The following is a 15089-nucleotide window of genomic DNA, read 5'->3' as shown; positions in this document are numbered from 1 at the left end:
AAGAGCACATGAAGTGAATCTTGAGCGGAATCCTCGGAAGTGCAAATTCAGGCTAAGAGAAGTTACTTATGTTTTTCATTTGTTTACCAGTTCAAGCTTATGACTAGATCCTTCCAAGCAAACACCAATTCTTGAGATGCCAGCTTCAGATAATATTCAAGCCCTACAACGTTTTCTTGGCATGATTAACTATCTAGGCATGTTCATTCGAGACTTAAGCCAACTTTCAGCATCACTTAGAGAGCTAACATGCAAAGATGTATCCTGGTCAGAATAACACCGATGAGCATTTGATGTCCTGAGACAGTGGAACTCTCAGATAATGTGATGTTCACTTACCAGTAACTCTTGTTCTTGTGATGCTTCGAAGTTTGATCTTGGTGCAATCATTCTTCAAGAGGGTAGACCAGTAGCCTATGCATCCAGAACTCTAACCCAAACTGAGATGCAGTATGCTCAGACTGAGAAAGAACTCTTGACAGTTGTGTGTGCATGTTTGAAGTTCCATGGTTATATGTATGGCCACCCAATTCAAATTGAAGCAGACCACCAATCTCTTGTCACTATTTTGAGAAAGCCTATGCATATAACTCCTGTCAGATTGCAACGCATGATGTTGAAATTGCAAAAGTATAATTTCAATCTTGTCTACACAAAAGGCAGGCTTCTTTATCTTGTCACCCAGAAATACCACTCAACAGCATGACAGTAAGCAACTTGATTTCTGTATAAAACCAGCGCAGGCAAGGCTCCAGGTTCCAAGTAGTAAAAAGTTTAATATACAGCAAACAAATCTTAAGATACACTAGTGCTTTCACCAATAGGCTTCAACAGGTGTGATGTGTTAATACATGTCACTTCCTTTTAATTCCAGATTTAAAATCACATGACTAAAATATCTAAAATATTTAAAGAAACATATCTTAAAAATCTTATAAGTAACGTATATAAATTACATAAACTGTCATTCAAGGCAAGTATTACTTCTTACGTAATGGTCTAGATCTCAAAGTTGGTCTCATGGGAATCATTTAATCCATGTCCAACATTAGCTCTCAGTTTTATAATCCATTGAGTCTCTTAGCTCCTCTAATCTAACATCACCCCCCCGTTTTGTTTACATAATTCTTACCTATTACCATAAAACTAAAACAATGTGTGGGGTCAGTCTGTGCTGTGTATTTTGCCAGAGCATTGAACATGCTTTTTTTATTTATATGGTACAAATGTTTTATAATTTGAACATTCTGTCAGTTTTACAGACGTAGAATTTTGTACATATTTTACACACAGTGCATGTAGCCCTAATGCTAAAATTAAAAACTTCATTTGTATCTGGATGTACAAAACTATTACTACTGTTATATATATATATACACATATATATATATATATATATATATATATATATATATATATATATATATATATATATGTATATACACACACACACACACACACACACACACACACACACACACACACACAATATGAACGTTTATTGCATGGATTAGTACTACCTCGAGTTTCTATATTATAATGATCTCTAGGATTACATAAACATCTCCTAAGAGACTTTTTATTTCCAAAAACAAATTGTGGAACCGTATCTATAAATCTACTCACTTGTACATTAGTTTTAAGTATATTCCAATTTTTTTTGATGATGCTGGTGTACTGATTAATATTATTAGAATGTGCAAAGGACATTCATACTTTATTTATGCTTCTATTTTCTTGTTTATCTTTTTTGTGTCAACTCAGAGAAATAAGGTTTAGCTTTAGTAGTTTTTACTTCTAGAATATCCGATGCTCCTTTTTCTATCATCTCTTTCATATCCCCTACCATCTCCTGTAATGCTTACCTGTTCTTGAAAAGCTGCATTGCTAACATTTAGTCTTGAGGCTCTATAAAATTGATTCTGAACAACATTTCTGAAGATGTATTGTGGATGCATGCTATCCCTGCTAAGTAGATGGTTCACCCTACATGATTTCCTGTAGAGTTTAGTACTTAGCTTACCACTATCATCTTTGTATACAGTAACATCTAGAAAGTCAATACTAGTATCTGACCATTGCACTGTAAAAGTTAAAAAAAATGTGTGCTGTTATTCAGATATTTCACACATTCTAATATCCTTTCTGGAGTACCTTCCCATAAAAGGAACAGGTCATCCACAAATTGTTTAAAAAACAAAATATTAGCATTAAATGGACCACCCAACAGGTGTTCTTTTTCCCATGTAGCCATTACTTTATTGGCATAACTACTGGCACAAGGAGTGTCCATGGCCACTCCATTAATTTGCCAATAAATTGAGTCTCTGAACATGCACACATTATTTTCAAGTACTAATCGTAAAAGTTCCCTTATTTGTACTAACTTATTAGCTTCAAAAGTTGAGTGTTGTTCTATATACTTTATGGCATATTCTATGCCTTTATTGTTCGGAATAGTCGTAAATAACGAAACTACATCCAATGTAGCAAGCAAAAATTTTTTACCTTTAATTAACTGTGAAGTATATAGATAAAGATCTCTAAGAAGATGTTCAGTATTCTTAAGTACAACTTCAGAACTATCCAAAATAGGTCTCAATATATATAGAAATAGGTTCAGTAGCCCATTTATTGCCAGCCACTATTGGTCTCATGGAGGGGGGGGGGTTGATAAAGCCTTACACACTTTAGGTACACCTTGTATCAGGGGAATGAGGGGATGTTCTATAATAAAGTATTGACACAATTTTTCATCAATAATTCCACAATGTTGTATCTCCTTGATTCTAATAATTACTTCTTTCATCATTTGATCTACTGTAGTTTTTGTTATGGGGGTATAAAAAGTTTTGTCACTCAACATTAAAAGCATAGCAGCATCATATTTTTCTCTGTCTAGAATAACTATTTGTCCTCACTTGTCTGCTGGTCTAATCATAATTGCTTGGTTATTTTCTAAGCCTTGTAATGCTACATATTCAGTTTTACTCAAATTAAACTGTTTATGGCTTCTTTTTTATTACTTTTCTTCTGTTTATAGTGTAAGTCATACACATCATTGATAAATAATTCTTCAAATGCTTGTACTATAGGATTCAATTTGGGGACAAAAGTACTAGGTTTCTTAAATATATTCACATTATTATGTGTGTTACTATCTGCAGTAATATTTACAATATTCTCTGCCCCTTCACCTCCGAATATTAATTTACACATCAGGTTACGAGAAGACAATTTTATGTCCAAAACAACATCTGAAATATTAGAATCAATAGTGGGAATAAAAGAAAGTACTTTAAGGACTGACAGTTCTTCTTGAGTCAATACATGTTGAGATAGGTTTAATAATAAGTCTTTGTGTTCATAAAAGTTTTTTGATGTTGTATGGACTCACCCCTGCTTCTTTGTGTTTCCATTTATTTCTCACTAAGCTTCTGCCCCGTCGCTGCCCTCTTCCTCTCGATATAGATCTGTCTCTCGTCAGTAGCGGAAAAACAAGTTGCTATGGACAAGGCATTCGTAAAAAAAGGAATCAAGTTACACTCACGTCCAGGAGAAATTGCTATTTCTGTGTTGTGTGCTTGTGCTGTGGTCGTTATAACTTTTTTACGTGCATCTGGTTGTTTCTCCAATTCCTCTAGCAGCGTGGGCATTCCCAAGGGAACCAACGAGTTACTAGCAGGGCTGATAGTAGCTATCATGTCTGCATCACTTGGTAAGCTGTGTGTAGATGTGTGGACATGTGTTACTGCCATCTGGAGATTCCTCAGTATATCGCAGCCACATAAAGATGTTCCCAGTAATGGCTACATGAGAAAAAGAACATCTGTTGGGAAGTACATTTAATGCTAATATTTTGTTTTTTAAACTATTTGTGGATGACCTGTTCCTTTTATGGGAAGGTACTCCAGAAATGTTATTAGAATGTGTAGAATATCTGAATAACCGCACAGATTTTTTAACTTTTACAGTGCAATGGTCAGATACTAGTACTGACTTTCTAGATGTTACTGTATACAAAGATGATAGTGGTAAGCTAAGTACTAAACTCTACAGGAAACCATGTAACCAACTTGACATTGAGCAAATGGGAACAAACAAATGTATATGGTGAAACTAATGTGTACGCCTCTAACATTTTATTTTGTAAGCATTTTGTGGATGATATTGTTTTGGTCTGGCATGGAAGTGACGGATATCTGCATATTTTTTTTTAATTATTTGAATAATATGGCTGAGTTTTTAAAGTTTGAAATGACTTTTTCTTATATCTGTTTGAATTTCTTAGATGTTGGGTTGCAATTGACATATTCAGCACTAGAAACTTCTATATATAAGAAGGAAGTACAAGTGAATAAATACTTTCACAAGAGCAGTATGCATGCCAAAAGAACCTTTAAAGTGATTGTCAAGAGTCGGTACTTGCGGGCTAGTAGACTGAATACGAAAATGGATGTATGTGAGAGACAGATGCAGGAAATGACAAATGATTTTTTTAGAAAGAGGCTATAGTGTGAATGAATTAGAAATAGCTAGAAATGATACAATGCAGTTAAGAAGTTCGAGGGCTAGACCCTACTTTTCTACTCAAGAAGGTACCTCTTCTACTAGTGATAACTTGGATTCTCCCCAACTCCTGAGGTATTTGATGGCCCTCAGTAGGGCCAGTGAATCAAGAGAACAAATTATTAGGAGTAATTGGTACATTTTGAAGGCCATACCTGGCCATGAAAAATGGCTCCCAAATAAGCCCCTGTTTACATATTGAAATTGTGACAACTTATAAAAGCATTTATGGATGTATTCCTGTATTTAACAAAAAGGGAACTTTTCCATGTCATAATTGTTCATGTTGTTCCAGCATCAATCAAATCTACAGAGTTTATACATCCCATTAGTGGTAGAAAGTATAATTTTTGCTGTACTGCTACTTCCAATACATCTTCGATTATATATCTGGCCACCTGTCAAAAATTTATAAGCTTCTATGATGGAAAATCTATGAGAAGGTTAAGGGACAAGATCATAGAGCACAGGTCAGATATATGTAGGAGGGATCTCACTAATTCATTGGCCCAGCATATTCAGGAAAATGGTGATACACATCAGTTTTGTTTTAGGGTTATACATATTATATATCAAAATGTGAGATGTGGTGATATAGTTAACAGAGTGGACACAAAGGAGTATGTGTGGATTGTCTGTGTACAGGCAGATAAATATCCAGGTCTTAATAAACGGTTACATTGAATTTGATTTTGAAAGCAAAGCAACAAAGAATAAAATAAGCCCATAGGGGGTTATAATGCATAATTGTGCCTATTTAGTTATCTATACATGTGTGTGTGTGTGTGTGTGTGTGTGTGTGTGTGTGTGTGTGTGTGTGTGTGTGTGTATATATATATATATATATATATTATGGATTACTATGTTTTTAAGGAAATTAAATGTTGATTCTAATTATTGTTTTTTGGTAGGTTAACTGTGTCATGTGATGTAATCAACTTGTATTTAAAAGTGCTGGGTTTTATGAACTTTTTTGTAAGACACCTAAGAAGGATATTTTATCCAAAAGCTTTGTTTTTTATTAAAGTACCTGACGTTGTGGAGTTCTGCTTGTTTTTTGTTGCTTGAGCTTAGAAGTCACACAGCCTCAGGTCCAATACTTCAGAAGCTTAACCACTTTATCAGTCGACGATAGCCATCAAAGCAATCTTGTTTACCAGTAGACTTGAAACCATATTTTCCTTACAGAGATGAGATTTTGTTTGACAATGGTATCATCATGAAAGGTCCAAAAGTGATTTTTCCAAAATCCTTACAACACGAGTATATTACCATCTTGCATCGTGGCCACCCAGGAACCAATTCTACTAAAAGATGGGTGAGAGAACTAGTATTTTGGCCTTCTATGTCAAAGGATATTGAGAGAGTACTTTCATCTTGTTCTGTATGTAATAGAACTAAGCCACATCAACAGAAATAACCACTTCAGCTAAACCAGATTCCTGAGCTATCTTGGTTGACAGTAGCTACACACCTTTTTGAATGGAATGGTCAACATTACTTGGTGTTAGACTCTTATTCAAATTGGTTCAAGATTGACCTACTTCCTAATCTACCATCTAATACTGTCATTACTAAGTTGAATCGTCATTTTGCAGTCCATGGTAGTTCGCATAAAGTTATTTCTGACAATGGTACACAGTTTACAAGCCAGCAGTTCGAGATTTGCTGAAGAGTGGGACTTTATTCATGTTACAAGTAGCCCTGAGTACCCACAATCGAATGGTTTGGCAGAATGTGCAGTTCAAAGTGCAAAACAGTTATTAGAGAAGTTGAAACAAGAGGATAGCAATGTTTTTCTGAATCTCCCGAATCTCAGAAATATTCCTCGTGGCAAACATCTTGGTTCATCTGCACAAAGGCTTTTGTCGAGACAAACCAGAACCACACTACCAATTAGTAGCAATCTGTCTGTTCCCTGTGCTAAGAACAACAAAGCAGTAAAAGCTCAACTCATGAAAAGGCTTTTATCTCAGAAGTCCTATTATAATAAGTCCACCAAACTGCTCAATCCAGTATGAGAAGGGTTGATAGTGAGGAGTCAGACGTCCAAAGGTTTTGATCTGATTGGAGTCTAGAAAAGTGTGTTCAGAGCCGAGATCATACATTTTGGAATCGCAAGGAGTAGAATTTAGGCAGAATCAGAAATATTTGGTACTGGTTTCTGAGCATATATTGCAGCATCTTGCCTGCGGTAAAGACTCTTGATCTCTGAGTAGTTATCCAGTGTTCCAGTTGCAGATGACATTCTGGCAAATATCCCTGATTCTGAGAAGATTCCCAAAACTCCTAAAACAGATTGTTCACCAATGGATGTGTTCCTGTTGCTAAACCCAGTCCTAATTGCTATATTACTAGATCAGGTCGCATTTCCAGACCATGTTCCAGATACACAGCAACTTGGACATGACCATTGTGTTTATTTCTCAGTGTCTGTATAACTGCATGTCTTTTCCAAATGTCATTTTATTGGGGGCAATTTACTAAAGAGGGAGGATGAAGATCAGTATGTATGTATATCTTTAAGAAGCTTTACATGGGCTTGCACTTGTGTATAAATACTGAGCACGTGCGAGCCAGACTGCCATTTTGAAGAGAACTGTTGAGATGTAAGCATGCACATTATGTAGTGGTCTGTCAGTTAATCAGTTCATTTATATTTTATGTTGCTGCTAGCCATCCTGATGTGTTTCTCTGTAATAAAGCATATAAACAAATTACCCCACCAGTTCGTCTTGAACCATAACATAGGAGGGGTGACACTGTAGTTGTTTAGATTAGAGAACTCCGTGTTCGTATGCTCACTTTTCCTTGGAGTGAAGAAACTGCACTTTGTCTTAGTTATTTCCCCATTAGTAAAAACTAATATTTCATTTGAAGATTGTGTTCATTTTTTTTCCCAATCATGGGTCAAGAGGCCTTATGATATAACAGCTTTTGTAAAAATGCAGGTTATGCTTAATTAGTGTTAAGATTAATCTGCAGTGGTCATTGTAACTTAATGCATGTTGCCTTCTTAAAAAGGGGATGTTCAATATTGTGGTATATAAGTATACCTTTAAATACTAATGCACTATCTTAAGAGAATCAGCTGTTTTGAAGAAACTGTTTCATTGTCGATCACATGGAAGTTAAATCACTTATGTGTGTCTCTTTCTGTCTTGGCTATTGAGCCTCTTTACAGTCAACTCTCCTTATCTGATTTGGTCAGTCAGTTTCCTTTTCATCACACTGTTTTGGTGTCACCACACTACTCATAATTTCTTCATCAAGCTGCCATGAAGTATTGTGTGTTAGAGGCTTCATCGCAGTCTAGATATGTCACATCTGTATGGCTGCCACTGTCCCACCTTAGTGGTGTCCCAGTCATAAAACTGGGTTAGGCTGGACTGTCTTCTTGTGCTGTACGAAGCCAAGCTAATGCTCATGACCAGGAGAAATGGAATTCAAGGAGAGCAGTACCCCATGGAACGTTTCCCACGCCCTTGCTATGAATATAGATAATACTAACAGATTTAAAACTACCCATCATCTTGCTATACCCAACTTTGTGCAAGGAAAGTACATTGCTATTCTTCAGCTCTGCTGCACCGCTCAGCTTTCAAAGAAGTGAGTGTACAGTTCGTTCATTGATTTATAAAGTATTTACTGTAAGCTCTTTTCTCACTCAGTAGTCTCTGGAATTCTTCTCTGCTTCCTCGCTAATCGCATCCTGATCTTTTCACTTGTCCTAATACATACATTCCCATACAATCACTGTGCCAAAACATTCTGACCCCTCCACACATACATATTAGTAATTCAGTGTCTCACCTCTTCCTTCTGCTTTCATTTACATTTTAAAAATTCGTTTTGCCTATCCCTTATCCCTTTCACCATCAAACCTACATACAAATATCCTTTGTGCTTTTTTGCTTTGATTATGTTGTTTTGTCATTGGCTATTTGAGTCATGCACTTGGGTTTGAAATATCCCAGCTTGACTTTATACTCTGTTTAAAAGCAATAACCAAGCCTTGCACAGAAAAGTGTCACTCTAATATGGTGTATTCCTTTAAAATATTATTGTTCCTGAGTACGGAGTTTATTTAAGAGTGAAACTTATGTTGACGTCTGTTCTGATGAAATCCTAGATATCAAAAAGGACAAAAGCACTTGAGTGGCTTTTTTCCTTTTTTTTTTTTTTAACTAATTAAAGTGTGACTTGCATTTGACTGACCATTTGGAGTGGCGTTTTTGTGCGTGAGGCTTGGTTATTGGTGTGTTTCCTCAAACATGCCTGTTTGTAAGTAGGGTTACCACCTGTCCCACTTTGTGAGGGACAGTCCTTCTTTGGGCAGTTGTGTCCTGCAAAAAAATAAAAAAAATGGCAAATGTCCTGATATTTTAGGACGAAAATATTTCCTAAGTTTTCATTAATAGTTGCATAAAATACTTATTTTTTTATCGTAAACCCCTAAATATTATATGAAATAGCATAAGCAATTCAAATGCTACAAGAATAAGCTTTTATTCTGGCAAAAAAGTGAAGTTCTATCCCTTGTACTGGCCATGGCTATGTTTTGTCCTGCAAAATCTGTCAGTTCTACAAAAAATGTCCAACTTTGAGTCCTTGCAAAGGTGGCAACCCTAATTTGTAAGTACTCTGTAAAAAGTGCTTGTTTTTGGAGAGAATCAGGGGTGTGCCCCTATACAAGATCAGTAAAGCAATGATAGATATAAATCTGAAAGGGATGAAAAGTTTTTGGCCCAAAACTTACATGGCACTACAGCAGTTTGAGTACTGGCATTTGGGAAAAAGAAACCAGTGACAGGACATTAAAATGCACTTATTTTAGATTAAGACCTGGAAGCAAACAAAAGCAATCACATCTGCCTGATGCAGTTTGGGTGAAACAAGTTGATTTTATTAGCAAAACTTCCAGGTCTAGATTTACAATATACACATTTTGCTGGCTTGTTTTTGTTTGGACTACCTAAATTTGCAATGATACTGATGGTTCCCTGGTACATGCACCATTTTCAGTGACTGCATTTGGGTAGAAATACATCCAGGCTTAACATATTTATATTTAAACATTTCGCCTGGGATGGTATACTACATATTATTATGACACCAAAATGAGTAAAAAGGTATCAAATTTCATCTGTCAAACCTGGCAAGCTGTGTAAGACACAGCACTGTATAAAGATTATTGTAAATCTTTTTTTTTTTCCCTAATGCTACCACCTGTATCCTGTGGGTTAGAGGAGTCAAACCTGAGAGTATCGGAGAGGGATTATGTATTTCACCAAAGTTAGCATTTGTTAATTCACACATTCTCAATAATGTATGTTTCTCTTTCCTTAACCAGGGAAAGGTTTATAAAAAAAGACTCCTTTCTTGTAAAGTTCCTTATGTATAACTTACTCCATTGCTGTTGCAATAGTTATTGTTTAAACCTTTTAAAAATACTTTTTTTTCTTGTCATAGCATTCACAGATTCCCTAATCTACATTCTACAATATTTTGCCGTCTCCTTATCAGAGCCCTCTGAGATTCCCAGGTCCTATTACTACTGATGTGGTACACTTAACTGAATGGAGATTAAGCTGTGGACCACTTCTGATATAGTCAGAAACAAAAACAAGTACAAACTAAGTCCTGGATCCCGACTGTATTCTGCATATTTTCTGGATTTAAAGGTGCACTTTGGTATGACTTCATTCATTTTGAGTCATCCCAGGCGACACACCACACCACACCTGACCCTTACATTTGGTATTATGTTAGCCCTCTTGATGATGCTGTTACATGCTCTGTCTTAGAGAGTGGTCTTAATCCAGGAGGATCCCCCTTCAGAAATAAGAATAGCCAGAAATTTGCTCTCTCTCCCCTCCTTTTCTGATCTCTGCTTTCATAAGCTTATTCTTGAACTTTTTTGCTCATGTGGGTCACAGAATGTGTTTGAGTGACCAAGGAGGCTGACTTTTTCCCACTGAATTTTTGTTCTGTGTTTTTGTTTTTTAAAACTATCATCTTTGGCGTATTCATTTTTAAAACTATAGTGTTTGATGTTTTTGGAGAGATTTTTAAATTTTCTTTTTGAATAACCTATCAACATAACTAGCTGATTAACAAGTTTGTGGTAACTGATAGCCCTAGCTTTAGAAGTAATTCTTATGTTTGATTGCAGGTGCTGAATATGACATAGTTGCATGCAGTTTTGATTGAAAAAAAATATATGGCTGGAACTGTTTGTACTAATACTAGCACATTATATGTAGCCCGCTACACACCTGCTAACTTTATAGTCCATTTTGGGATTACTTTCTCCGTGGGTATAAAGAGTAATTTCCTTTTGCATTATCTCCTTCTGAAATGTTGACCAACTGTGTAATTTGAAATAAACAGTATCTTCCACTGCCAGGATGCAGCTAGTTCAAGAATACTGAAAGAAGAAAACAAAGCGAGCTGCACTTCCATGGCTAATACGTCTGTTTTTACACTTGGCATAGTGATTAAAAACAAATCTATTTAAAAGTAAAATAAAATGTAACTGGTTTGAAGTCCCTTAAATTTTAGAAGATAAGCGCTTTCGAAAAATTCTTCCTCAGATGTGTAATTTGAACATATATTTTTAAGTAATTTGTTTACTTCATATAAATGAACGTGGCATTACTGCACTTAATTAAGCTGAATGTAGCATTTTAGTTGCCAATGTAAATACCTTCTGTAATGTATGTGTTTTGTTTTTCTTTAGTGCATAGCAATGGGAGCTTCTGGTGTCTTCATCTTTTCTCTCTCTAGTGCAGCGAATTACAGATGGGCTGTTGTTTTTGTATCTGCTGCAATGGGACTTCAAACTTTCCATAACAGGTATTAACATTTAGGTAAAGTTTTCCTTAAAGTATATGATACAGACACATATTACAAAGTACCAACACATGACATACATCCTGGCTGAGGATCCATATGGATTTGCTATTGTGAAACTGACAAGAGTTTTGTTTTTATGGATGAAAGAATCTGTTTATAACTGCATGTGCGTACTTCCTTCATCTATCTTTTCTTTGGTGTCCTGATAGTATTTGCCATTCACCTAGAAGTTTTCATTAGTATATTACTGTTTGTTAGCTTCTTATTTCAAAGTCATTGTGGTTGAACTCTTTATGTTAGTATGGGAACAAGAGACAGTAGCAGAAGAACTTGTAGTCATATTCTTGTCTACGGTATGATGTGATGTGTTTACTGTTGTGCGTAGTACTGGCTAAATAGCTGTATTACTGCAGTGGAATTTAATGATGTGCAAGAGCGTCTTCTGTGTGGAGGCATACATGAATGGGGCGTGCGTTCGTTGAAGGTTGTGCGTCAGGGCTGGTAACCCAGTATGTAAAAATCCACTACCAATCATTAGCGGACTGGAGTTCAGCTGTGTGGCGACCCCTAACCGGGAAAAGCCGAAAGAGACAAACAAATTAGGAGACTAAGATAGGTTTTCTGCATGGTAGTGGGTCTCTGTTATAGCTTTCTAAAGGTCCTTGATTTTTAAAATTAGTAACGTTAGTTTTGTTTCCTTCAGTTGGCAGATAGGTGGGCTAAAGTACATTGTCCATTTTTCACCCGCATCCATATACAGTATGACAACAGTAATTGAACAAATTAACCTACATTATATGTATTTTTTAGCCTAATAATAGGCAACAACAGTATCAGTATATTAAACATAATCCCATTGAAATCCATCCATATTATTGATAACACTGTCTTGAGTGAAAGGTAGATAGGCAGATGATACTTATGTCAGTATAGCAACTTCATTCAATATTCCCATAAAAATAGGATTTGAGTAATGAGGATTTAAAAGTTCCAATTGGAAACAGGATGATAGTCCTACTGTTTAGGACCTTTGATGGAAGAAACACTGGCACTTCATTTAAGAGAAAATTAAAAGGTAGATAAGTAAATAATGTGGCATTGGAAGACCTACCTAAAGATCCATGTTTTATTACGCACAGTTGTAGATATTGGTTATTGTTGGACATTTTTTTTTGCCTCTAGAGAAGTTTGAAATTGTGAATTTCTTTACATGTTTCAAATGGAAATAACTGACTTTTATAACAGAGTATCTTTGGGCTCTAAGAATATGATATCATTCATAGCTTTTCAGATGTTCATCATATTATTTACTGTTACAATAGTGATAACACTGAACTTCTTCCCCAGAATGCTTGTGAGGCTGAACTTCCAGAGCTTTTCACCCTTTCCTTCTGGCAGGGGAGTTGCTAGCCCACCTGGCAGCAGCCCAAGGAAGTTCAGGAGTAAATGTAAATACTGAACATTGCAGGTAAGTACCCCACTGGGGAAAAGTCCTTCTTTAATAATTGCATTACTTGCAGGAATCACATCTCACATCGAGACTTGTATAATCAGTAATTGTTTCATTCTGAACATCATCTCCTGTCCTCATTGTACTTGGTTAGACTAGAAGACCGTCAAGCAGAAAGCCAGACCTCCCTAAGAGGGCAAAAAAGCTTCACATCTTCTCCATGACTGTCATAGCATCAGCCAAATCATTCACTGTAGTCCTGCATTATAAATGCAAAGAGAAGTTCCCAAGAGAGAAGAAATTTCAGGAGGCCAACCACATAGTCATTTAGTCCAAAAGTCATCCTAGGCTAGAAGGAGTCAAGTCCAGTGAGCAGCTTTTACAGTTCTAGATTTTTACAATTCCCTTCTGTAAGCTGCCTTGCTATCAGATGACGGTACATCCTCCTGAGCTGAAATCTAGCAAGAGGTTGGAGATGCGAATGCCTCTCTGTGGACATCTTGTTCAGTACCTCTATCTTAGTAACTGAGGGTAAGGGTGATATTCCTTCAGTTTTGATAGCAGGGACATCCAGGGCTCAAATATTGATGTCCTCAGTGCCCCACCATGACTAGAGATTTCTAAGGTAGCTATCACTCCCAAGAGCAAGGCTAAGGTGTCTAAGGTGCAGATGTCTGCAGTCCTTGTCTCAGCCAGAGCTGGACAAGACAGCCCACCCCCCCTCCTCCAAGGCCCTCTCACAAGGCTTGATGGAGGACTTGATCTCAGCATTTTGTTCCTTTTCTTGAGGACATGTAGCCACCATTAGAGCAAACTTCAGTGTCAGGTAGGGAACTTGCAAAAGAAAATGGAAACCACCCCCCACAAGGAATTAGACTTCAGTGATTCTGAGACAGATTAACTGACCGATGTGAAACAGATGTCCTCCCCTGTTTCCCATGAGTCTGACACTCTATTCTCTGCCTCCCCACCATAGATTTTTTTTTATTTATTTATAGACAGAGACACCCACAAGAGGATGAAGGATTTCTTCAAATGGAAGCAAGCATTACTGGTTATGCCCAGAAAAGGTGTAGGTTCATAGGTAAATACTAGGCTATCTGCCCATGGGCATTTATAAGCCTAGCCACAGAGTGATGGCTTTCACCTCCCCATTAGATTAGTAACCTGGGCCTCTGTCAACAGGGCTCTTGAAGTGATCCCAGGGTAGAACTTACGATTACCCATCCACTCATCAAGATTTCTCTTGAAGAGGGTCAGAGAGGAGCTCTGTCGAATATGGATTGGGATTCTATTTCAGAGTGAGGGGAGTCGCTAGGACAGGAATCTATCCATCCAGCATGTCCTGTTTACTGTTGTACATAGGTTCAAGTCACCAGAACGAGTGGTTCTGGGGGATCTCGTTTTTTTGAGGTGAAGCATGTCCATTAGTTCAGGGTTTGACATGGGCCTATAGGTCAGGCATAGGTCTCCTGTGACCAGACGGTAAGTGACTGAGAAGAGCTGGAGCTTTTTTAGTCGTGCTTCATAGGGTAATTGTTTAAGGCCCTTAATCCTCTTAGTGAGGTACTTCTGTGGCCTTTCTAGTTGTTGCAGGTGTCTAGTGAGGTACATCCCAAATGGGGCATTGTATTCTATTATGGGCCTAATGAGTGAGGAGTAAAGGGGCACAATCACCTCCTTGGATCTGGATGAGAAACCCTTTGTGATCAGGTGTGCCACATAGCAGGATTTCCTGACCGTTTTGGCTATGTGGTTATCAAAGGAGAGCATGCTATCTACTTGGGTACCCAGGTCCCTTATTACTTCTTTGTACTTAGTGGATTCCCATCTATGTGGTAGTTTGTAGGTACTTTGTTTTTTCCAAATGGGATTACTATGCATTTTTTGGCATTTAACTTGAGGCCGTGACTTTGACACCAGGTGTTTGTCTCTATGAGACCCTTTTGCAGGATGTCTTTGTCAGCTGGAGAGTCAATTATTGCACCCAATTTACAGTCATCGGCAAACTTGGTTAGCCACAGTCCCTCCGTCTTTGCCTGTACTTTGGAGAAATATATACTGAACAGGAGGCATCCCAGGACTGAGCCCTGTGGGACTCCGCTTGTGACTGGTTTAGAGTCAGACATGGCGTCTGCCACTCTTACCCTGTGGGTTCTGTCTGAGAGCCAATTGGCAACCCATCTCGTGACATGGGGGTTGATATTTAAGC

The 15089-nt window shown here is 37.2% G+C and overlaps 1 protein-coding gene across 1 annotated transcript in view; it reads left to right on the top strand.

Annotated features, from left to right (window-relative positions):
- SLC17A9 (solute carrier family 17 member 9) overlaps nt 1–15089 on the top strand; it is a 679555-nt gene that overhangs the window by 454125 nt on the left and 210341 nt on the right. The window contains exon 10 of the mRNA XM_044089907.1: nt 11312–11427. Coding sequence (XP_043945842.1) covers nt 11312–11427 — 116 coding nt within the window. The remainder of the gene's footprint in view (nt 1–11311; nt 11428–15089) is intronic.

This window comes from Protopterus annectens, chromosome 12.part0, assembly GCF_019279795.1.
Source record: "Protopterus annectens isolate FY-2018-M chromosome 12.part0, PAN1.0, whole genome shotgun sequence".
Lineage (NCBI taxonomy): Eukaryota > Metazoa > Chordata > Ceratodontiformes > Protopteridae > Protopterus > Protopterus annectens.
The sequence above is the reverse complement of the archived record's forward strand: the minus strand, read 5'-3'. Positions and strand labels throughout refer to the sequence as shown.